The sequence below is a fragment of the Ammospiza nelsoni genome, chromosome 19 (genome assembly GCF_027579445.1).
Source record: "Ammospiza nelsoni isolate bAmmNel1 chromosome 19, bAmmNel1.pri, whole genome shotgun sequence".
Lineage (NCBI taxonomy): Eukaryota > Metazoa > Chordata > Aves > Passeriformes > Passerellidae > Ammospiza > Ammospiza nelsoni.
The window spans coordinates 7,218,484-7,243,059 of NC_080651.1; the positions used below are offsets into that span (position 1 = coordinate 7,218,484).

General features: G+C 48.5%; 3 protein-coding genes across 8 annotated transcripts; 2 read left to right on the forward strand and 1 right to left on the reverse strand.

The window, feature by feature from the left end:
- The first annotated feature begins 825 nt into the window (after nucleotides 1-825).
- SRSF2 (serine and arginine rich splicing factor 2) lies at nucleotides 826-5,171 on the forward strand. Of its 6 annotated transcripts, XR_009419716.1 has the most exons (6): nucleotides 826-1,112; nucleotides 1,249-1,657; nucleotides 2,198-2,508; nucleotides 2,858-2,961; nucleotides 3,619-3,728; nucleotides 4,240-5,171. XR_009419716.1 is itself a non-coding variant. In XM_059485539.1 (4 exons), the coding sequence occupies exons 2-3, from the start codon at nucleotides 1,296-1,298 to the stop codon at nucleotides 2,499-2,501; spliced, it is 666 nt and encodes a 221-aa protein (XP_059341522.1). In that variant the 5' UTR covers nucleotides 826-1,112; nucleotides 1,249-1,295; the 3' UTR covers nucleotides 2,502-2,508; nucleotides 2,858-5,171. The 6 variants fall into 6 exon arrangements, 2 of the variants coding, with proteins under 2 accessions (XP_059341522.1, XP_059341521.1); XR_009419713.1 differs by having other exon boundaries at nucleotides 3,619-5,171; XR_009419715.1 differs by lacking the exon at nucleotides 2,858-2,961 and having other exon boundaries at nucleotides 832-1,112.
- A 302-nt stretch (nucleotides 5,172-5,473) lies between these two features.
- METTL23 (methyltransferase 23, arginine) lies at nucleotides 5,474-7,304 on the reverse strand. Its single transcript, XM_059485537.1, has 5 exons — nucleotides 7,018-7,304; nucleotides 6,833-6,937; nucleotides 6,507-6,744; nucleotides 6,094-6,178; nucleotides 5,474-5,805 (listed from the first exon to the last, which is right to left on the reverse strand). The coding sequence occupies exons 1-5, from the start codon at nucleotides 7,096-7,098 to the stop codon at nucleotides 5,604-5,606; spliced, it is 711 nt and encodes a 236-aa protein (XP_059341520.1). The 5' UTR covers nucleotides 7,099-7,304; the 3' UTR covers nucleotides 5,474-5,603.
- A 329-nt stretch (nucleotides 7,305-7,633) lies between these two features.
- On the forward strand, nucleotides 7,634-22,188 carry JMJD6 (jumonji domain containing 6, arginine demethylase and lysine hydroxylase). The gene is made up of 7 exons (XM_059485610.1): nucleotides 7,634-7,860; nucleotides 8,608-8,996; nucleotides 12,005-12,291; nucleotides 13,521-13,656; nucleotides 13,773-13,911; nucleotides 14,919-15,046; nucleotides 16,663-22,188. Exons 1-7 carry the CDS (start codon nucleotides 7,732-7,734, stop codon nucleotides 16,697-16,699), a joined length of 1,245 nt encoding a protein of 414 aa, XP_059341593.1. The 5' UTR covers nucleotides 7,634-7,731; the 3' UTR covers nucleotides 16,700-22,188.
- The last annotated feature ends 2,388 nt before the right edge of the window (nucleotides 22,189-24,576 follow it).

The following is a 24,576-nucleotide window of genomic DNA, read 5'->3' on the forward strand; positions in this document are numbered from 1 at the left end:
TCTGTTACTGAAATAATTGTTCATATCGATACTGTCATTGGATTAAACAGATCAGAAAAAAAAACACAGGGTTATGGAACAGCTGGGTAGAAACTTTCAAAATTGTTTTGAGAATGAGAACCAGGCATTACAGTTCATGAGTTTGAGCATTTTATTCATGCCTGGGGTGACCGAGCAACAACTTTTGGGGTGGGGGGGGAGCAGCTTTCACGGAATTCCTTGGACTCAGAAGTTGCTTATCACCCTTACACAAGGGCTGTGCAAATCTCCCACAGCACGAACCTGCACAGCGGGCCGGTATGAGGATGATTTTAGCATTTCCCTGCTCGGCTCACACAGGCACCGAGGAGCCGGCGGGAAGCGGATCCACCGCGGCACATCCAGAGCAGCCGGGGCCTCGGAGGCTTCCCCAGGCACCGCAGCGATGAAGGAGAGCCCGCGGAGAGCCCGCTCCGGGCTGCCCGGCCCCTCACAGTCGCCACAGGCACGCAGCGGAGTGTGGGCAGGAAAGGCACGGAGCTCGCACAGCAGCCGCACCGGGAGAACCGCTGTGGCAGACCCCAGCCCTATTCCCCTCACGGCTCTCCCCTCCACGTCCGCCATTTTAAACCGTCCCCGCCCGCCCGCGCCACAAGTGATTCACTTCACCATCGCATTTTTTCCCTCGGCGGGGTTTTGTCGCCTCTCTCCCTCTCCCACACACACTGCTGTGCCCTAATTTTTTATTGTTGCTGCTATTTTGGGGTGGTTTTTTTACGGTTTTCAACACACATTGTTCAAAAATTTCCCCGCCTCCACCGAGCTCTTCCGGGTCACGGCGGCGGCGTTTTAACAACCACTTTCCAACTGCCGGACGAATTATTAATTTACAGGGGGATTCCCCACGCTCCCTCCGGGACCACCTCGGGGAAAAGGAGGAAAAAGGGTTCGGGGGTCGCTCCCGCGGCGCCGCGGGCCGGGCGGTGCCGCGTTTCCTTCCGGGGCGCCGCCGGCCATTTTGTGGCGTTAAGCCGCGCGCGCGGGCGGTTCCCTCTCATTTCCTCGTCGCGGCGGGACGGGGCGGCCGCTCCTGGCGCTTCGCTCCGGCCTCGGGCCGCCCCTCGGACCCTGAGGTGGGTGCTGCTCCCTGCGGACCCCGCGGCTTTCCTCTATGCGCTGTAGCTCTCTTCCTTTTTGGACTCGCCCCGCGGCGTGAGGCGCGTCGCCCTCAGGGCCGCGCCGGCTGCTGACCCCCTTGAAACCCCTCAGGTTTATTCTCTTCGTCCGCCGCCGCCCCTCAGGGGCTCCTGCCCACCATGAGCTACGGCCGCCCGCCGCCCGATGTGGAGGGCATGACGTCCCTCAAGGTGGACAACCTGACCTACCGCACCTCCCCGGACACCCTCCGGAGGGTCTTTGAGAAATACGGCCGCGTGGGCGACGTCTACATCCCGCGGGACCGCTACACCAAGGAGAGCCGCGGCTTCGCCTTCGTGCGCTTCCACGACAAGCGGGACGCGGAGGACGCGATGGACGCGATGGACGGGGCGGTGCTGGACGGCCGGGAGCTCCGCGTGCAGATGGCCCGCTACGGCCGCCCGCCCGACTCACACCACAGCCGCCGCGGGCCGCCGCCCCGCCGGTACAGCAGCAGCGGCTACGGCCGCCGCAGCCGCAGGTGAGCGCCGTGGAACGGGCAGCGGAGTTTGGGCAGTAAAGGAGATGAGCCTCAGCTGTGCGCCTGTGCAGTGGGAGCCGTTTGTTTTCATGTTGGTTGCCTAGAGAGGTAGCGAGGTCTCCGTCACTGAATGGTAGGGACGCAGAGTTGAGCCATGCGCTCTAGGCCGATCCTGCTTAAGCAGGAAGGTTGGACCGGGTGACCCGCTGTTGCCTCTTCTAAGCGGACCGATTCTGGGATTCTGTGTCCTTCTCCCAGTGAGTTTCGCGGTGGGGCTGGGAAGAGGACGTGGGGGGTTACTAGAGGTTTACTAGCACAGGCACGTGGGGTTCCCTCGGAGTGGAAGAGTTTCGCCCTGTAGTAGGTTTAGCCCCCGGCCACTCACTCTGAACAATGGCGCCCTCGTAACACTCATCTTCTTGCCCACGTGCGTCCTGTTCCGCCTTCCCTGTCCCGCAGCACTCGCTCCAGCCCGTGCGTCACCTCTGAGCAACTTCTAACGCGCCCTTTTTTTTTTTCTTTCCTCCTGGTGTGTTTTAGCCCTAGAAGACGCCGTCGCAGCCGATCTAGAAGCAGGAGCCGCTCTAGGTCCCGCAGTCGGTCCCGCTACAGTCGATCCAAATCCCGGTCTCGCACACGCTCTCGGTCTCGCTCCACCTCCAAGTCCAGATCTGCCAGGAGATCCAAGTCAAAGTCCTCATCTGTCTCCAGATCCCGATCCAGGTCAAGATCCCGGTCTAGATCTAGAAGCCCTCCCCCTGCCTCAAAGAGGGAATCCAACTCTAGATCCAGGTCTAAGAGCCCTCCTAAGTCTCCGGAAGAAGAAGGAGCCGTATCCTCCTAGGAACATGGTAATGTACCTCGGGGTCAGCACAGGATGCATGTTACTTTATTAGATCGCTTAGGTGGGGTGTTGGGTAGTTCTTGGAGCATTAATAGCCTGAACCAAGTGAATCCTAGTGGGGCACATTGTTGTTGGTTTTGGTTTTTTTTTCTTGAGCAGTGATTTTTTTGGTTATTGATTTAGGGAAATAATTACTGAAGGGTTTTCTACGGAGAAATTTTTTTTTTAACAGAGAAAATGTTTTATTGCAAGATTAATGCCTTGGTTTTAATAAAATATTGTATGAGACGCAACCTATGATGAAAATGACTATTTCTTACTGTATTTATCCAACATCTGCATTTTCCCCTTTAAAGCTGCGGTCTCCTGTTTGCTAAAAGAATATTGGCCAGTATTGCAGATTTTAACTGATTTGGCTGATCCTCCAGGGACCAGTTTCTGTGGGCGTGTGTTGGAGCAGGTTTGTCTTACACTGTTAAAGATACACTATCCTTTTAGAACGGAAGATCGGTTCAGTGGCCGTTGTACTGACTGGAGGTAATAACTGTCCTAGAAAAGTGGTAAAATTCCTTGCAACGAGAAAACCACGGAAACTAGTTTTTCCTCAAGTCGACATCTTGAAGAGGCATCTAAGGATACACTGGGTGGGGAAAGGATAGTGTGTCTTTAACCCTTCAAACTGTTTGGTCCTATTTTTTAAAAGGAAAGGGCCTGAGCTAGCTCTGGAGTTAGATAATTGTAGCAAAATTAGTCACATTTTCGGTTTTGACTGCTAATTAGAGCTTAGTTAAGTCTTTATGAAGAAGTATTAGTTTTGTAACTTTTATAGAACTCTGAATAATTGAGTGGTGAACAGGCTGAATTGAAGTTAATGGTGGCTTGATCTACAGCCTGGTGCTTATTCTCCTTTGTAACTAAATATTTTAACCAAACCTTACATTTGGCCTCTGAAGTAAAGCAACACACGGGGGGGGAGGTGGAACACTGTGGAAATTCCTAAAACTTAATTAAATTAGTCAAAGCCAGTTGAAACACAACTAGAAGTATCCCTGAAGTCATCCACACCCAAAATGGACAAGGTAGAAACCTGGCTGAATTTTTCTCTCTTCAAACCTAGATGCTTCAGCTAAATGAGAGCCCAGATAAAGGACGCCTTTGGGGGGAAAAGATCGCTTGAGTCTTCAGCCCATTGGAGAGACCCTGGCCGAGCAACCAGCTGTTGAAAAGGTTATTTTGTAACATTTTGTCTAACTTTTTACTTGTTTAAGTTGCGCCTCAAGTGGCAGATTTTACATTTTATGTGCCATTTTGTTGCTGTTATTCAAATTTCTTGTAATTTAGTGAAGTGAACGACTACCGATTTCAATATTGGCTTGGATATTTGAGGTAAAATTTCATTTTTGTTTATATAGTGCTGACTTCTATTGGAAATTAAAATCGATGGTAACTTGCTGCCTCCAGTTTCATACTGAGGAATCATGCAGCCATTATATGCTGATAGCTAACTGTCAAAAAGTACTCTCAATTTTATTTTGAATCCTTAAATAAGTCCACAAAACTTCAACTTGAAACTTACTGTAAATGCTTTTTTTTTTAATAAGAAAGAAAAACTTTGACTTAAAATAGCATCTTCAAATTCAAATTGATAGAAATCTTTTCAGGTGACAGTTGATATTTGCAAGGATTGTTTTACCAGACTCAATTCTAATCTCTTCTCTTATGTATTTTTGTGCACTAGGCGCAGTTGTGTAGCAGTTGAGTAATGCTGGTTAGCTGTTAAGGTGGCGTGTTGCAGTGCAGAGTGCTTGGCTGTTTCCTGTTGTCTCCTGATTGCTCCTGTGTATGATGCCTTGTCGTGCAGAAACAAATGGCTGTCCAGTTAATTAAAATGCCTGACAACTGCACTTCCAGTCACCCGGGCCTTGCGTAAAATAATGGAGCATACAGTGAGCACATCTAGCTGATGATATACACACCTTATTTTTTCCAGAATGGTAAAACTTACCAACCTACATATATGAACTTACATATGAGAATTGTAATGTTAAGCAAAAAAATGGTTCATTCCTTTGTAAGTACTGATTGGTGTATCTTTTGCTTAAGACATTCTGTACTATACCCACTGTCTCTGTAGTTAATATTAAACATTTTTTTCTGTGTTAACTTTTCTCAACTTAATGTCTTGGGTCAGCTTATTTTTAGCTTGAAAAGATTTCTGCAATTATACTGTCAATGTTTAACTTCTATATAGTAACTAAATGCATTCTACTGCTTATAAATTTTATCCACTGGGGTTGCTTTGAAATTACCATGGGCAAACTTTAATTAGTGTTGTTACTAACCCAGTGCTGTGTGGCAGGTGGTAACACACCAGGCCACAAACACAGACCCAGCCTGGGATGGTGTTTGGGAGGTCCACACTGAGCAGTACTAATAATTGCATTGCTGTGTGCTTGCCCTGGCTCACCAGGCTGCTGCTTGACAGGGGCTGATCTTTACAGTGATGATTTCTCTTGATTTGGTACCAAATGACTTGTAACTTCAAACATCCTGTGTCAAGGGTTATTGTAATGCCTTGTTTTATCTTATGCATGTATGTTCAATGGGAATGGAAACATCTGAACACTGGCAGTATGGCTTTGTTGAGGATTAAAAGTACTTTTCTACAAACTGAGGAGTTTGTATGTTCTAGGTTAGTGCAGTCTCCACACACTCATTTACCAACAGAGGGGCTGGATTTTGGATGTGGGACTTTAGGAAGGATTCTCAGTCCTGGGAAAAGGATCTTATGGGAATGGGTTTTTTATTTTAAGAGTGCAGTTACCTTTTCATAGCTGAAGCTGTGGATTTAGGCTGGATCTTGTGGATTTCCAGGTTAAACTCTGTTTTGTAGTGACTCACATGATGGAATTGAGGCTCTGAACTATTTCATGGACTTGGGGGAGGAACACAAATTTCTCAAAAGCCATAGCTGGAAAACCAAACAACTTTATTTTTACAATGCATGTTTTAAGAATTGCTGCTTCCCCAAAATATCCATGAGGTTTGCTGTAAAATCAGGACTGTTCTCTGCAGCTCTGTGCTGCAGTGAACAGCTGAGTATCACCTTGTACTGCAATCTGAAGTGGAATAAAGAGAAGTGCCCTCTGACTGTGCTAGTGAGATGATCATCATTTCAATTGTGTGTCTTCCTGGCATGGAGGAGCTGGCCAAGTGCTCTTTGTCTGCACCAAAGGAGTGCAGGGGAACGTGGCTGCTCTTCAGGTTCCATTTGTGGAGCAGAGCCTCGATAGACCAGTCAGCACTGAGGGGAGGAAACGGGGTGAAAACCTCACCCAGGGTTATCACTGCTGCAGTCACTCCAGCAGGCTCTCACCAAACTAGTGCAGCACAGAGGGGTTTGTAGCAGTTTTCTACTTAACACCAAATTGGGGGTTCTTGGATTAGTTTCAGATTTTGTTACCTCCAGGCAAATAGCAGCCTGACTTACCATAAAGAGCTTTTCTGAGTCAGAGTGGTGCTGCCACACTCAATGTTCATCCACAGCTGAGACAGGAGTTAAAATTTGAGTTTTAAATATGTAAAAATTTACCTTCGGACTTGGTATGTTGTCCAGAATTGAGCATGTGGGTTCTTCTCCAACAAGAAGTAAATTGTAGTTAAAATATCTTCAAAGTCTGTAGTTTGGGGAGATAAAGCAGTCTGGGTTAGTCTCGATTCCAGGTGTGGATAAATCTGCTATGAAATGGTAATTATAAATCAATGCAAGCACGGTGTTTCTGTGTATGAGAGACACAAGCAGGGCATGAAGGGACTCAGTTATTTACCTAATCTTCTACTCCCACACCCTCAGCTGGATTTATGACATCTCTGAACTAGAATTAGCCCAGAGGAACAGGGTCAGTAGCACAGCGTCACCTGATCCACTGACACTGTTCCCAGCAGTACTTGGGACATGAACTCCTCGCAGTCACAAACCAAAGATACCGAAGAGCATTAACGTACCTTTGGGGTCAAAAAAGACATCCGAGCCCAAAATAACGTCTATGGGTGCAAGAGAGAGCAGCTCAGGCGACACGCGGCCCCAGGTGAGGCCGAGGACGGGCACGTGTGGCAGGCGGTTCATGAGGCAGCTGCGGCGGCAGCTCTGCAGGCACTGCGGCAGCTCCTCGCTGTCCGACAGGATCACCTGGGCACCGCACCTGGCGGCCACCACGCCGGGGAGGCTCACACCGGCACCGATCTGAAACCACAGCGCGTTCGTGGGGACCGCGGGCGGAGCCTGACCCGCGGGTCACGGCAGGGGGAACCGGGCGGGGAGCGTGCGGTACCTCCAGCACTCGCTTGCCGGGCAGGCTCCGCCTGTGCGCCCAGAGGTATTGGGCCAGGACCACGGCGCAGGGCCACACGTACGTGCCGTACTGCGAGTCCAGCACCTGCAAGACACGGGCCGAGGCGCTGTGCCGGGGTCCGGGAGCTGCCGCCGTTCCCGCGGTGTCCCGGCTGCCCCCGGTACCTCGGGCACGCGCACGGCCAGCGCCGCCGGACCCTCCTGGAAGCGGTACCGCCGCGCGAGCTGCCGCCGCGCCGCCGCCATGGGCCAATCGCGGGCAGACACGTATGAGCGCCAGGCCGCGCCGACCAATCCGCGCCTCCTCCCGCCGCGACGTCACGCGGAGCGCCGCCGCTGGCGCTGATGGCGATGAGGCGCTCGCCCAGCCGCGACCTCCCCCCGGGAACGCGGTTATGCCGGACCGCTCCTGCCCGCACCGCTACCCCGGTGGGGCGGGGCTGGGCGCCTCCGCGGGCCGCTTCCCGGAGAAGGGAGGAAACCGGGTGACACGCGGTCTGCCCGCCACTGTCCGGGGAGCAGCAAGCGCGGAGCGCCGGCCCACCGCGGGAAGGGCAGCGGCGGCGGGGGGTGCCCGGTGTGGCCGCGGGACTCCGCCGCTAAGGGCGCCCGGTGCCCGCGCTGCCTCCGTGCCGCCCGCGCTGCCCTTCCTCAACATGGCGGCGCGGGGGCGCCGCTTCCCCAGCCTGGGCCAATCAGCGCCGAGGCGTGGCGGAAGCCGGGGCGCAGCCGGCCAATGGGAGTGTGGCGGGGGCGGGGCCGCGGCGACAGCGGCGGCACGGGGTGAAATTTCTGGAAGGTGCGGCCAGAGCGGGGCCGGGATCGGGATCAGGGTCGGGCCGGGGGCCGCGGGCGGTGACGGCCCCCAGCGCCGCCGCCATGAACCACAAGAGCAAGAAGCGGATCCGTGAGGCGAAGCGCAGCGCCCGGCCCGAGCTGAAGGACTCGCTGGACTGGACCCGTCACAACTACTGCGAGACCTTCCCCCTCAGCCCCACCGCCTGCAAGGTGCGCCGGGCGGAGGGGAGAGAGCGGGATCAGGAATGAAAGGCTGGGAATGGAGAATGGAGGGGGGAAATTGGGAATGGAGGGGGGCGCGACTGAGCGAATCCTGCGGGTAAGGGGAGAGACCTGAGGGGAACGGAGGGGGCTGGGGAAGCCGGGTGGGGGCACGGCTGGGGACGAGGGAGTCCTGAGGGAACGGGGATGGAGAGGGCGACTGAGGGGATCGGGAGCGCCTGAGGTGAAGGAGGAGCTGCGGGACGGCTGATGGGAGGCGGGAAGGGCCCTTGCCCGAGGCTGGGCTTGCCTCAGAGCTGGCGGCACCGAGAGGTTGGGTGAGGGACGGGACTTTCTTCCTTCCACGTGGCGAGGCTGTGGGAAGGTCAGGCCCGCCGGGGTGGAACGGGCACCCGCACAACTCCCAGGAGCGCTTCTCGGTGTCCCTGTCCCGAGGGAGCGACACGCAGCAGGGATGTGTCACCAAAGGGCAGGGTGGCCTCTCCGCCCCGGAGCTGCCTCGGTGCGGAGCTGTGCCAAAGGCTCCAGGCGGCGGCTGTCACTGATGTGTGCAGGGAGCGGGCCAGCAGAAACGGGGCTGCAGCCTCGGGGAGCTTAAAATAACCCAGAGGCAGCTCCACAGCCGCGTGGTGTGTGGAGCAAAGGATACGTGTGAAGCACCCCCACAAGCCAGCACAGCCCTAGGACGTCAGTCTGTCCTAATATCTGTCCTGCTTTCCTCCCTTGGTTTCACAGGATAACGTGGAGAGGGCCGATGCACTCCAGTTAACAGTGGAGGAGTTTGTTGAGCGCTATGAGAAGCCTTACAAGCCCGTGGTGCTGCTGAACGCTCAGGTGGGCTGGTCTGCCCAGGAGAAGTGGACGCTGGAGCGGCTCAAACGCAAGTACAGGAACCAGAAGTTCAAATGTGGGGAGGACAATGATGGTTACTCCGTGAAGATGAAGATGAAATATTACATCGAGTACATGGAAACCACACGTGATGACAGCCCCCTGTACATCTTTGACAGCAGCTATGGAGAGCATCCCAAGCGAAGGAAACTCCTGGAGGACTACAAGGTCCCCAAATTCTTCACTGATGATTTGTTTCAGTATGCAGGGGAGAAACGAAGGCCACCCTACAGGTAGAGTGACAGCAAGACAAAACTGGGTATTTTCCAGCTCATTGGTTGTTCCTAAATAGCTGTGATTGTCTCATGTAAAAAAGGGATATTTTTACATCGTCTCTGAAATGAATGTACCTCTGTAATCCTGCAGGAGAGAAGGGTAGATTTTTAATTTTAATAATTTTTTTAATTTAAATTATTTATATCATAATTTCTCCTTTTGCCACCAGTGTTGCTATAGGTTTATGGTTTAGGGTTTTTTTTTTTTTTTCATTCTATTAAGTCAGCTTACATCACTTCTTAGATTTTTTCAAAAATTACATAGTTACTGAGAGCTGTAAAGATCAGTTTCTTGCTATGTATGCATTCTAGTGTTCTAATTTTAAATACCTCAGGAACAGCTCCTGGGTTTTGCCCCAGTGGCTTATGTACGTTGTGGAATTTTGTTTAATTATGAGTCACTCCTTTTAAGGTAAAGATCTTAAGTTACATTAGGATCTAATATGGGCACCAGTTCTTAGCTCCCCTTCAGATGGTTTTGAGAGAGAATATTTCACATCTATGGGGTCTTTTCAGCTCTTGATTTTTGCTTCAGCTTGGAAGAGAGTGAAATGACATTTCATTCATAAATTCAAATGCAGCAACCTTGTGTTTGGGCTGCTAGGTGAAAAGCCATTTTTATCTATGTTACTATGACACTTCATAGCACTGTGAGCTTAAGTTGAACCCTCCCAAGTAATTAAAGTCTTTCCAGTGCCATTATAATTGTCAGACAATGCCTGTTGCTCTTTGAGTGCCATGAGGCTGTGATGTGGTTTATTTAAATAAAATTGAGCAAGAGCTCATCAGTAATGGCACTTTGCACTCTCTCACGTGTCTGTAGTTCAGCTGTGCTTTTGCAGGAGTGCAGCAAGAACCTGATTCCATTTGAGATCACTGAAGGAGGTGTTTTTACAGTGCTTTTCATAATTCTCTTCCGAGAACATCCAACGCTGTGGTCAAACACAAAACCACACTGGGTGTGGTAGAACTGGATACACTTAATGACCTGGAGATCATTTACCCAAGTTAGAGGTGAATGAGAGAATCTGGTTGTGACTCATTTATTTTGTTGTGTCCCCCACATCCTCCTCACCTCAGAGCATTCTGAGGTCCTTGCTCTTGATCTTGGTATCAAACTTGTTGTATTTTCTGAAAAATGTGGTTATTTTTCAGGCTTTTTTGAGAGCTGAGTGATACACAAGAGCACAGTAATGTCTCCTGGAGTTAGAGGGTTCATCTAGGTACAGAAATGAGTGTGCAATACTTCTAGAGCATAATTGAAAATCTGACAAGAAGTGCTGCTCATCATATGAGGAGGATACGACCTCTACAGGTTGATCTCTGGGTTGAGAGGTGTGTGATAGTGTGGAGACCTTAAAAGAACAATTGGTGCTATTTGGACATTTTTATTGGCATTGTTCCTCTTTAAAATTAAGACAGTACTTTCTGGAAGCCATTTGCTGAAGGAGCTATTTTAATTTGAGGAAGGCAGCTGGGGTTTGCTTTCAGATTGAGTTTAGGAGTTGTGAAGTTTTTAATGGTAAGTTTGATGTCTTGGGGCAAACTGTGTTTTGTTCATTGTAAATTAAGTGCTGGTAAATGACAGTGTTGCTAAATAAGGAGTTTAAAACCTGTGTGTGTAGATTCAGGTTATTGTCAGAAAAAGGATGGTGAACAGTGCTTCTGTCTGTGCCCTCAGACCTTCAGGTGTATAATTTCTTCTGATTTCTTAACAAAAGCCTTGACTGTTCTACCTGTAGTTTAATCAGCTTTCTAAGCATATGATGAATCTAAAGAGTGAATTGGTAATAGAAATGACCCAACACCTGCTTATTTACAGCTCCTTTGTGAAACAGGAAGAAATCATCTTGATAATCAAACTTTACAGTCCTACAATTCATGCTGACAAATGATCCTTCAAAACCAGTTTGATTTACACCTGCACTGGAAAGGGGAGATGGAGAACTTGCTGGTTTTGCATTCCTCTTGCTGGGCATCACCCTCCTGTCACTACACCATGGAGGATTGTGTTGGTTTCTGCACTCTCTGCTGCCAGTTAAACAATTATTGCTTTTTTTTTTTTTTCTCTTGGTGCCTGGTATGAAGTCACCTCACATTGCTTTTTGTGGTCTTACTGCTCTGTTGCAGGGAAAATGAGCAGTTGAAGGTGCTGCTGCAGTTAAACATGTACAGTAGATAAAGTTCTCCACTGGGAGAAATAAACCTTGTAAATGGGCAGTGGGAATATAAACCTCAAATCCTGAGTGGGCACTGGAGAATAAGCTCCATGTAGTTAAGTGTTGGAATGAAAAGCCTCTTGTGAATGAACAGAAGGGGAAGAGAGAGGCCAGGGTTGTGTAACTTGCTCTGTTCCTTGTTGTTGCTTTTTGTTCCTCATTGTTCTGCAGTTCTGGTCTGTTTGAGCAGCAAATTCTAGAAAACCATTGGAGAATCCCCCTCCCTAGGAAGAATCCCAATGCAGGTAGTTGGGGCTTAATCATGCTCATCAACTTTGAAATAGTGATTTTATGGAATTATTTTATTAATAATTTTATTTATTAGGAAAAATCCCAATGCAGGTAGTTAGGACTTAATCATGCTCATAAATTTTGAAATCACAATTTTATTGAAGAACTGTTTAAAACAAAATACAGCTATGACACATAAAAACTCATTTTCACTTACTTATCCCACAGTCATTCCTGTCCCAATTCATATTGGTTTTTAGGTTAAACTCATGTTGTATCCTTTTGCTGCAGTGTGAACTTCACAAAATCAAGAATGTAAATTCATACTGGATTTTAGGTTAAACTCCTGTTATATCGTTTTGCTGCAATGTGAACTTCACAAAATCAAGAATATAAATGTAACTGTAGTTCCTTTAATTCCTAACTGAATGTGCAATGAGCTGCTGTAATTGTCTGTCCAACATGAAGAAAGGGACCTGCCTGCTCTATGACTAAAGCATTTTTCTCACTATGCAGATGGTTTGTGATGGGCCCACCTCGTTCTGGAACAGGAATTCACATTGATCCCTTGGGCACCAGTGCCTGGAATGCCTTAGTGCAGGGCCACAAGCGTTGGTGCCTGTTCCCAACCAGCACCCCCAGAGAGCTGATCAAGGTGACACGGGAGGAGGGGGGCAACCAGCAGGACGAGGCCATCACCTGGTTCAATGTCATCTATCCTCGGACACAGCTTCCCACCTGGCCCCCCGAGTTCAAACCCCTGGAAGTCTTACAGAAACCAGGAGAGACAGTCTTTGTGCCAGGTATGTGCAAATCTCTCCAGGAAGGAAATCTAGGAGAAAAAAACCCCATGTTTGTAACATTCCTGTGTCATGGAGATGAACATTTCGGCTTTCCATTTCAGCTTTTTCCATTTCTTACAAAACAAACTGAGCTCATTTTGGGACTGTTCAGTTATGAATGTCACAAAACCTGTATGACCTGTGTCATAGGATTGCATGTGATACAGATGGCAAAACAAATGGGATTTAAATTGCAGCATCACAGGACTGTAGTCTGAACTACATTGCAGTAATAGAAAGCTGTCAGGGCATAAAATAATAAAAGTGTTTGAGCCTCACTAAGTCTTAGACAAAAATGTTTGAGTTTATACATGCTGGAGCAAATTCATGGCTGAGTTTTGCATGTGAATTTTTCTTAGCTGTGGGAAATGAACTACTTAAATGCACTGACACCTTCCACCCACCTCTCTGTGGTTATGCTTCATCTTGCATTTGAAATCAAAAGCTAAATAAAGCTTTGCTGAAGATGCCCTTCCCTCTGAGTGGCTGCACACTGTGTGCCCTGTAAGTGGGGGTGAGGTGAGTTCAGTAGCAGATTCTAACCTCTGAATCTTGCATCATTTATGTGCAGCACAGCCCATAGTTTGTGTCCACATTGCTTGTGTCTAACATCCAGCTGACTTGGTGTGTGAAGGGTGCCTTGTGATTATCTTGGCACTTATTAGTGACTCCTGAGTGTACCTTCTGTTAAGAGTTTGTAGCTGTCAGGTTCTATTAAACTGTTCCCTCAGTCTTTTCTGGGCCTCTAAGTGGGTTGTAAGAACTCCACTATTTTTATCCCACGTGGAAAAACAATTTTGCATCTATGTTTAAATGAAAGGTTAGTCTGTAGTCATAAGAACCTTGCAAAATCAGCGTGGAAAGTGCTCCCAGCTGAACAGAAAGGGCTCTGTGCAGTCTGGGTTACAATGGCTGCTGCTGTTAAATAAACTGTCAGCAGCCAGTGTGGTGCTGTCAGGTCACATCTTAGTCCTGGCTGTGAGCTGGGTAATTTGGTCAGAGCATGGAGAACCTGTCAGGCACTGTGGTGAAAGCTGAAATAAGACAGGAAATATAATGGGTTGGAAAACTCACCTGGGTTTGGGAGATAAGCTCCAGTTCCAGCTGCACTGTGGGAAAGGTGTTCTTGGCTGTTCTTGAACTTGCTCTCTGCCAGGCAGCCACCAATGGTCACTGGTGTTGTGTTTTAGGTGGCTGGTGGCATGTAGTCCTCAACCTTGACACAACTATTGCCATCACACAAAACTTTGCCAGCTGTACCAACTTCCCAGTGGTGTGGCACAAGACAGTGAGAGGGAGACCCAAACTGTCACGGAAATGGTACAGGTAAGAGATTCAGTGCCTTTCTTTGTATGTTCTCCATTGAAAACAAAACCTAAAATATTCATTAATGTGCAGTGTTACAATTCAAAGGCTAACCCTGAAATTTGAACTGTATTTAGGATCCTAAAGCAGGAGCATCCTGAATTGGCAGCCTTGGCTGATTCAGTTGACCTGCAGGAATCTACTGGTATTGCTTCTGACAGTTCTAGTGATTCTTCCAGTTCATCAAGTTCCAGCTCCTCAGACTCTGATTCAGAGGTAATGCTTTTTGCTGCAATAGATGATCCATATTTTGCATTTACATTGTTTTAACATGCCTTCATTCTTATATTCATGCCATATGGAATAAATTAATAGAAAGCAGCTAAATCCATCTACATGGTGGAGGAGCCTGTGATTTTAGCAGGTTCTGTTTGGTGTAGCCTCTGTTCACATTGCTAAATGGATTCAATCTGTTTGATCTATGTCTGTATTATATGTGAATCTATCACTCATTTAGCTTGTGGAAAATAGCTGCAAAGTGAATGTTCTGAAAATTGGGAGAGGGGAAAAAATGCAAAACAAGTCAGTTATGACATGGGACTCTTGTCAACACCTAAATCCTTCAGAAGCCAAAGTCTTCTCTTGGAAGATGAGGTCTGTGACAGTGTTCACAGGGGTCTTAGGATGAGGGAACAGATGAGGATCTGACTCCGTGTTTCAGAAGGCTTGATTTATTATTTTATGATATATATTATATCAAAACTATACTGAAAGAATAGAAGAAAGGATTTCATCAGAAGGCTAGCTAAGAATAGAAAAGGAAAGAATAACAAAAGTTTGTGTCTTGGACAGAGAGTCTGAGCCAGCTGACTGATTGGCCATTAATTAGAAACAACCACATGAGACCAATCACAGATGCACCTGTTGCATTCCACAGCAGCAGATAATCAATGTTTACATTTTGTTCCTGAGGTCTCTCAGCTTCTCAGGAGAAAAAATCCTAAGGAAAGGATTTTTCAGAGAATGTGTCTGTGACAGAGGTCCTTCTAGGGATCAAAAGGAGCACATTAATTGTCTTGCCTCAAGTCAGCTTCAACCAGTGACGAAATCTAAAAACATTTCTGTTCCTGACTTTTAAATGCTTAATTTAAAATTTCCTTGATGTGTCCGGCCTAAAACAGCACGTTCAGGATTGCTGAGCTCAAAGAACTTGTGGTGAATTGCACAGCACAGACAGTTGTTGAGGTTCCTCTGAATTGTGGTTTCATTTTTCCATCCTGCAGTGTGACTCTGGCTCTGAGACCGAGGGGATGATGCACCGCAGGAAGAAGCGGAGGACGTGTGGGATGATGGGGAACGGGGACACCACTTCCCAGGACGACTGCGTGAGCAAAGAGCGCAGCTCCTCCAGGTGACCCAGGGCAGCTGTTGGGTTTAAACAAGCACAGGACATACAAGGGAAAGCTGGCACACTTCACATAGGGGATTCCTTTTTCCTTACAGTATATTCCCACTGCCCATTTACAAGGTGGTATTGTCCCTCCATGAATTATTTTAATTGTTCCAAACGGAAAACTAAGATTATTGATGTTTTCTTTTTAAAAATCAGGGGTTTTATTTAATAAACAGTCTTATTGCTTTTCCTAGTTGTCTCTTTTAATAGATGAGAGGATTTGATTTTATCTTTGTTTAATGAGAGAGGTGGGATGTTATAAACTGCTCTTCAGAGAGCACAAATGAGTAGTGAACAGTTAAAGATGAAGAATGATCAGGCAGCACTCAGGTTTCAATGTCTTGTTCAAACAGAAAACCTTCAAGTAGTTGTATGGTTTCTCTTACTGCTGCCTGAACTATTTCAATTTATTCCACTGCTTTAATCTGTTAAAGACAACATTCATCCTAAATTCCAAATGTCTGTGTTTACATTTTAAATAAATAAATAAAAACATAAATATTGAGCAAGTTTCAGTCAGTGTGGAAGGAGACAACATTAATATTGCAAAATCAAGGACAGTTATGCTTATGGTAAAGTTGCTGAGGAAAGCAGTTCTCTGGACAGGCGAGGTTAAAAAGAGTGGAACACTGGGAATCTGGGAGTATACTGCAGGGAAGAACTTAAACATTCTTTGCTAAATGAAGCATTTTTCTCATATAGCAGAGGCTTGCCAAAATTCTTAAACAAATTCCTTGCAGCTTGGTTAACCAGTGCTGCTGGGTTGGCTGCCTGCCTGCATTAGAGTGCTGGCCAGCTCTTGAGCTCTTGGGTGCTCCAGGTTTGGCATGGAGGCAAGTGCTGTGGTGGCTTAGTGTGTGGCTTGCTAAAGGAGGTGTGCAGCAGTAATTTACCTGAGGAAGTCCATATTCCACCATGATTCCAGCCTGACTTCCCAGTGTGGGACTGCCTGGAGGCCTGTGTGCTCCTGTAGATTGCTCTCTTGTTCCCTGCAGTTGCTCATAACTGACTACAATTGAATTACAAGTACAGAGCATCATTAAAGGTTGGGGAGAACTGTACTCACTGCTTATTTTGCCCTGGAGGTTTCTACACTTTGCTTGTTATGACATTGTCAAATGCCATTTTGGCAGCCAGTGTGACTTCAGGGAATGAGCAGCAGGAGAGAACAAACCTTTAATGCAGACCCTGGTTTAAAATGAAAGCTGTAAAAATGCAGATCACAATGCAGATCTGTTCTTCTGAAAAACTCATGCACTTTTAAATTATTTGCTATTCAAATTTTGAAATGAATACCCTAAATATTGAAAATTAGCACCTTGCTTAGAACATTTGCTGTCTGGGTTTCACTGTTCTGCCTCCCATATGTTGATTGTGTCACTCTGTGAGGGTGGGTGGGCGTTCTGTTCCAGCTGTGTGATGGCTTAGTTGCTAGAAATGCTTCCAAACATGAAATCTTAACCTTGCTCATGCAATGCTGGACGCAGAATAAGCCTGAGATGAATCTGCATGCTGGGATCTTGTGCCCTGATCCAAGGGGAATGCTTAAAGGCAGTTGTACCTTTTTTTGACAGGATTAGGGAATCTTGTGGAGGCCGCAGCTACCCCTGAGGGATAACAGCACCTACCCAGAGGCAGCTGCTGATGGAAGCTCTGTTAGCAGCCAGCCAGCTCTGTCCTACTCCCTCCTGCTTCTGTTTCTCACACTCCTTAAGTTTTTATTACTCTTCCTCGATCCAGACATCTTCGTTTTGTGCTGTCCAAGGTTGGCTCCTGAATAACCTGTAGGGGAGCACCCCAACTGTGTCCTTTGTGCAATGCTTTGTCCCCTCTGACCCCTGCACTACAACCCAGCTGTGGGTAAGGACATGCCAAGTATTTCATGGGTCACAGAACTGGCAAGGAAGGCAACAGTCAGTTTTTAAAGAACTCTTTTTAAAACCAGCAGGTAAATGGAAAAAACCTGCCTTGCTTTGACACTGTCATATGTTTACATGTTGTCCTGTACACTTGAGGAAAGGAACACCAGCCCTTTTGGCCTATTGGAATGATTGGTGGATCTCACACCAGAATTTTGGGAAGAACAAGGAGGAAATGAGCTTCTGCAAGAACTGAGCTGTGGAAAATGAGTCCTTGGCTCTTACCCTGCTGCAGGAGAACGTTGCTGTCAGGGCTGTGTGTGTCTCATAAAATCCTGGAATTTGGGCACCTGGAAAGAACCCATCAGGATCCTTGAGTTCAACTCCTGGCCCTGCACAGAAACCAAGAACCCCACCCCACCCTGTGCCCAAGAGCATCGTCCAGACACTTCATGAGCTCACACAGGCTCAGTGCTGTGACCATTGCCCTGGGGAGCCTGTTCCAGTGCCCAACCACCCTCGGGGTAAAAAACATTTTTGTGATATCCAACCTAAACCTGCCCTCACTCAGCTCCAGCCGTTTCCTTGAGCCCTGCCACTGGTCACAAGAGTGAAGAGATTGGTACCTGCCCCTCTGCTGTCCCTCATGAGGATGCTGAAGACCCAAATGAGGTCTGACCTCAGTCTCCTCCAGGCTGAACAGACCAAGTGACCTCAGCCACTCCTCATACAGTTCCCCTCCAGACCCTTCACCATCCTCATGGCCTCCTTTGGGTGCTCTCCAATGGCTTAATGTCTGTTAGATGTTGTGGTTCCCAAAACTCCAGGACAATCCCCTTGCTTTCCTGTCTGGTGATGCTGGGCCTGGTGCCCCCAGGACATGGTTTGCCCTCTGGGTGTCAGGGCACTGCTAACTCAGATCCAGCTTGCCACCAAGCAGGAGTTCCTAGACCCCAGTGCAGAATGTTTAACTCCTCGTGGTTGGATTGCCCATCTCTAATTTGTTGAGGCCTCTCTACCCTTGAGGGATATGACAGCTCCTCCCAATTTAGTGTTTTTGGCAAACTTAAAATTCTTCCAGTCCTGTGTCCAAGTCATTCATGAGGATGTTGAAGAGCACAGGGGTGAGGGTGGAGCCCTGCAGAACCCACCAGTGAGCAGTGCCAGCCTGGTGTCACCCCAGTCACTGTCACCCTTTGTGCCCAGCCTGTGAGCCAGTGGCTCACCCATCATGGAACACCATTAACCAGCTGTGGACTGGACAGTTTGTCCAGAAGGTCACTGGGAGAGACAATACCCAAAGTTTTGCTGAAATCCATGAGGTGACATCCACTGCCTTTCTTAGATCAGTGAGGTGGGTCACCCTGTCACTGAAGGAGATCAGATTCAACAAGCAGGACTTTCCTTCCTGAAGCTGTGCTGGCTGTGAGTGATGCCTGCACTGTCCTCCAGGTGTTTTTCAGTACTTCCCAGAGTCATCTCTTCCATGATTTGGCCAGGCACTGAAGTGGGACTGACAGGCCTGTGGTTTCCAGGTTCCTCCTCTTTGATATTGAAAACTGGGACATTTGCCAGCTTCCAGTCAGCTGGAACCCCCTCTGGATTCCCAAAACTGCTCAAAAATCATGGAGAGGTTTTGCAATGACGTCAGCAGCATCTTGAGGATTCTCAGATGAGTGCCATGAGCTCCCATGGATTTGCAGGCACCCATGTGGAGCAGCAGATCCTGCTGCTTTGGGATCAGCTGGAAGTTGGACATTTTCACAGTCACAGTCCTCCAGCTCAGGGCACTGAGACCCCTTTGGTCCATCATCTGTGCTGAAGACAGGCAAAGAAACATTAAACACTCTGCCATGTCCATGTCCCTGTTTGTGAGGAGACCATCCTCATCCTGGAATGGGCCAGTGTTATTTCTAATTTGCTTTTTGCCATTAATATATTGGAAAAAACTCTTTTTTATTTCCCTCACGATTCTGGCCAGTTTTGTCTCCAGTTGAGCTTTGGCCATGTGAATTTTCTCCCTACAGTGGCAGCAGCATTTCTGTATTCTTCCCATGCCACCTGACCTTGCTTCCACTGGGCAAACACCTTCCTTTTTCATCTTATTTCCAAGAGAAGATCCCTGTTCAGGCAAGGAAGGGAAGGTGAATGCCCCAAGCACTGAAGCAATCTCAGCAGAGGTGACCACCAGCCTGAAGCATCTTTTGTGGTCTGGATCTGTGTGCTCCATGCACACACCTGAGGTGCAACACCTGAACCAGCAGCAGTCCTTCTGCTTCCACCCTGTCAGGGTGACAGGTGACAAAGCTGCATTAGCCCCTTGTGATGGGAAGTTCAGTGGAGCAGGAGGATCCTGGAGTTTCTTGCACAGCAAAAACTGGGGCAGGAAAAAGCATTTGCCAGTACTTGCAATCCTTCAGGTGTGATGTTTAGCACAAGGCAACTGCTGACAAAGTCTGGCTCTGGCAGGATCACACGTGTGGGCTTGGAACACCAAACACTTCTGGGGCTGTGGGCTCACTCAGGCCAGTGCAGTCCACATCCCCAAATGGCTTCTCTTTGAGGTTGTACATTCAGACCTTTCTGAAAGATGCAGTGCCAATTTTAAAGGACTGAGGAGGGGGACATGTTGTTGTTTTATGCTTTTTAAAAATGCAATGTGTTGTTTAAGTCTGTGTGGATGCATTTGTATTATGCCAGGTAAAGCTCTTGGCCCCAAGGGATCTTTTGGAGCTGCTGGTTTGTTCTGTTAACAGGGGCTTGTGCTGGTGGTGTCTCTGTGTGGCTGAAGGTGCTGCCAGGAAATCTGAATTTCCCATGGGCTGCTTCAGGGGTGCTCTTTGAGCCCTTTGAGGTGGGTACAGAACTCACTTCAGCTTTCTTTGAGAGAGAAAACTTGTCAGCAGAAGTGCTGTGCATGTAGGAAACGCACAGCAATGCCCAGGCACTGATGAAAGAGCAAATTAAAGAGAGATTAAAGCCTCAACTGTGACTTTCTTAAACGTGTTGGGTTTGGTGGAACCCGGAGTGTTGCTTTTCTGGGCTCTCTGATCCATTTTTAACCTTGTCTGTTCCTATTTAAACACTCCTGGACCATATCCTTTTGTATAAAGGAATCCTAAATATGTTGTTTTGGGATCTCTGTTTTTGAGTCTTTTGTGCCAGTAAGAGCAGTGTGGTGGTGGGGAAAGGGAAGTTTTATTGATATGTTTTTGAGCTGTCCAGAATCCCAAATTTCCTGTGCTAGATAGCCAGGCATTAGCAATGACTCTTGCTCTGTAGCCATTGCAGATTCTTCCACAAGATCACTTTAAAAAATCCTCCAACTTCTCCAACTCCTGGCATTTCTGGCCAAGGCTGAACAGCCTGGGAGCCTGCACAGACTGTGTGTGTCCTCTCAGAGCTGTCTGCAGCTGCTGCCTTTTGGGATCATGTGGGGCCTGCAGAAGTGAAGGCTCACAATGCTCAGCTCTGTCACAGTCCTTGCAGAGCTGTCCCTTCCTCTCTGGTGGCTGGGCAGCCCTCAGTGAGCTGCAGCTGCATTTGACACAGTTTGCACAGTCTGAAATCCAATGTGAAAGCTTGATGGCTGTGCTGGGAGAGCCACACCTCTGCCTCTAGAAGCACAGGGGGAGGATGCAGTGTGCAGAGCATTCTGCCATGCCTGTCTACTCTTCCATAGTGTGAAATAAAGCAATCCCAGGTGAAGCCTGTGTTGGTGTGACACCCCTCACAGAAAAGCAGCATGTTTGCAGCAGACATCAGGATACCAGCAGCCCTCTCCTGACTGCTCCACAGGGCACTCCCTGCTGTGAAACAGTGTCTGTGCAGGCTTACCTGGCAATCAGGACTCTGGGATCTCCAGTTCTTCCACTTCTGGCTTTTACCTGAGCCGCTTTGGTGAATCTTTGAGCAGTGAGGAAAATCCCTACCTCACAGGGCTGTTGTGAGGCTGAACTGCAGTTGCTGTGTAAGATGCTTTGAAGCCATTCACCCACAAAAATGTTCCATTCATCCTGAGCAACCTGAGCCTTCTGAGCCTGGTGGGAGCTTTTTGTAGCAGAAAACATTGGGGATGTTGTTCAACACTCTTGGCCACGTAGTGTTCTGTGGTGGCCCTTCCAGAATTGCTGTGTGGTACATAAATTGTAGCAGAACAAGACTCTGTTTTCACCAGGGTTGAGCTGTTGCTGTTCCATGGCCTCCTCTAAACAGGGGGTGCTGCTAGAGCAGGATCTGGTTTCAAATGGGAGGAGATGCAATTTTCTCATCGGGGAGTCAGCTTCTCTGGCCTTACAGGAATGGGGAGAGCTGGTGCTTCCCAGGCTGGCTGAGGGAGGAACAGTTAAAAACTGTGCTCCCTTTGTGCCTCACTCTGTGGGAAGCTGGCTGGGGACAGTGGGCTCTGTGCTCTCATTTCTCCAGGCTTGTGCTTCCTGGGACATCCTTGTCTCTTGTTCCAACCCTGCTGCTTTTGTACTCTGGAGGCCCTGGATGAAGCTGGTGCAGCACCCTGTGCACCCCTCATTTCCTTGAGGAGATTTCCTCATTTCCTGGAGCCCCAGAGCAGCAGCACAGCTCTGCCTCACTGCTCTGTTCCCCAGGGATGGCAGAGAGCCTCGGGCTGGGTGTCATTGTCACAGTGCCTGCTCCAGGAAAGGTAATGGGATTTGGGAGCTCTGCCTGTGCTTCAGAGCCTGGTGACAGCCACAGGCTGGGAGAGTTCAGGAGGAAATGATCCCACACTCCATCAGAGCCACAAATGTGGGCAGGAGGCAGCAGTGCCAGCAGCTGTTCCTGCACAAGTGCTGTGGGAGCAGGTGACACCCAGGAGCCTCTGGCAGAGCTTCCTCCCCTCTCAAGCTGCTGTGCTGGCTCCAGTTTGTCTTCTCAGTTACATCAAACCTCTCCAAATGCTTCAAGGAAGGACAGCAGCCTCTTTCATAGTTAACCTCTGCTCTCCTTGAGTCCCCAGCCACTGTGGGCTGGGAAATGAGACTGTTGGCTGAATCCAGTCTGGAATGGCTCTGTGGGCACATTGTAACTGGGAGGTTTTTGGCATCCCCCTTGCAGAGGGGGAAGGAAAGTGTTACCCATCTGTGTGACAGTCCCACTGTCAGCTCCAAACCCTGCCACTGCCCTTAGCTGCTTTTATCACCCATCCAGCAGAGCTGGGATATTTGTCTTGTTCAGATGATTGTGGTTTTGCTTTTTATTTTAAATAAAATCAATTATTTTGCATTATCCTGTCACTTTCTTTCATACTGTGATGATGTGAAAAAACCTTACAGGTGTGCACCTCTGTTAATTGTGCCGGGAACAGCTCTGGGGATGCTTGAGGGTTTGCCCATCTGTGCTGGGCTGGGGTTTGGAAGCTTTGGGGTTGTCCTGGCTCTGGGAGGTGAATTTAGGTTTGTTACCAGACTGTCCCACTGCCCTTTGGCCTGCCCTGGCCTCCCCAGTCTGTGTCACAAGAGGTTTCTGTGTTGTGTTTCTGGTGCCACCTCACACTGCCAGGAAGGGGTTTCACCTTCCAGGTGTCTGCTTTGGGATGCCCACCGTGGTAATCAGAGGGATGGAGCACTTCTGCCATGAGGAAAGGCTGAGAGAAATTGGATTGTCCAGCCTGAAGAAGTCTCCAGGGAAAGGAACCTACCACAAAGATGGAGAGAGACATTTTACAAGGGCCTGCAGTGACAGGACAAGGGGAATGGCTTCAAACTGACAGGGAGTAGGTTTAGCTTGATATTAGGATGAAATTCTTCCCTGTGAGGGTGGTGAGGCCCTGGCACAGGTTGCCCAGAGAAGCTGTGGCTGCCTCATTCCTGGAAATGTCCCAGGCCAGGGTGGAAGGGGCTTGGAGCAACCTGGGATCATTGAAAGTTCCCTGCCCATGGCAGGGGTAGAACTGGAGGAACTTTAAGGTCTCTTCTAACCCAACCCATTCTGTGATTCCATGATTCTAAATAAGCCCCACAGTACAGAGGGGCTCTGTGCAAGGGCTGCACTCCCAGCAGAGGAGTTTGGGGCAGAGCTGCCTCAGGAGCCTGGCTGTGAGGTGGAACAAGGGCTGGGGAGATGGGAGAACTTGTATATTTTGTCAGTGAGAGTTGTTGAAAGCAGTAACTGTAGGTAAATAAGCTGGAACAGAGTGTGGGACAGCAGCCCTGAGGCTTTTGAAATATTTATAGCAATATATTGTAGAATGAAACACATTGAAGAGTAAATGCAGACAGGCAATTCACCCATTTCCACATAAACCTCTGTCCTCCCCTTCCCAGACACTGCTGGAAACATTCTTCTTCTTTAGTGTCACATATAAAGCATTTTTTTTTTCTCCTTTCCAGTTGCCCTTCAGCAGCTCTCCCCATGCCCAGCTCAATGCACAATTAGCAGATGAGCCCCTCCTCTCCTTGTGGATGCTCTGGGTGTGTCCATGCCTGGCATTTAACAAGCCCCAATTCCAGAAAATGCTGCAAGTTAATGGTGGCTAAAAACTGTACAGCCACTGTAGAAATGCTTTTATAATTGATCTCTCTTGATTTTCAGTCTGGAGAGGCAATTTAGAGACAACTTCACCATTCTTCCTCATTTGTAGGTATTGTTGGTACCTCCTGCAGTCCCTCTGTGGCCTTGCAATCAGGACTTGATTTATTTTTATTCCTCTTGATTTATCTGCACATCTTTCTCTTTGTGACAGCTGCAATTTCATTTCACCAAGGAGGATGACACACTGATACTTTCATTCCTGCTGGGGAGCCTGTGCTGCACCTTTGCCAATATTCCTGCTCCTTCCCTCCAGCCTGATGCAGAAGCAAATAACTCCTGCCTTTTATTTTGTGGCAGCTGGAGAGCAAGTCATGGAGCTGGGCTGTGTCCTCCTGCAGTGCCAGGCGTGGCACTGAGCTGCTGCATGTTTTAAGACTGGTTTGGAGTTGAATGAACAGGCTTGCAGCACATTTTTTACTTCAAGGCACACAAAGACTCCTCTGTGGGGCTTCACCTCCTGTGGTTCTGGAGAAGTGTGGATCAAGGCAGGTAGAGCTGGTTGGGAATGTGTTCAGAGGGAAATAATCATTCCATGTCCCTTCTGTGTGTGATGCCTGTGACTGTGTCCTGTCCTGGAACAAACCCTGGTACAGATCCTGCAGCCTGCCCAGGGCAGCTGGAGCAGCAGCAGCAGCAGTGTCCTGCCTGTCCCAGCTGTGCTGACAGGGAGAGCTGCACTGGGCTTTTCTCTGCAGCACTGCCTTGTTCAGACCCAAGACTGTGTCACTGCTCAGCTGCTGCACTGCAGCTGGGGCTGGAATGGCTGCCAGGATCCAGGAGCTTTTGGAATATCAGCTTGTGTCACTGTGCTGTCAAGGCAGTTTGAAGACCCTCAAAACCAACTCAGAGCCTGCCCTGGGTCAGGGATTAGATTGTAAAATGAATGGAGTTGTTGGAAAAGCTGCATGGGTGAGAGCAGAGGGGGAAGTGACAGGAGCTTAGGGAGAAGGTCTAAAACAAATACTTCCAGTAGAGCTCTTGGGTTGGATCACTGAAGCAAGGTACAGCCATCCCCACCCCTGGGCTGAGCTCTGCTATTTGTGAATTGAACCCAAATATCCCTGAGCCAGAACACAGCCA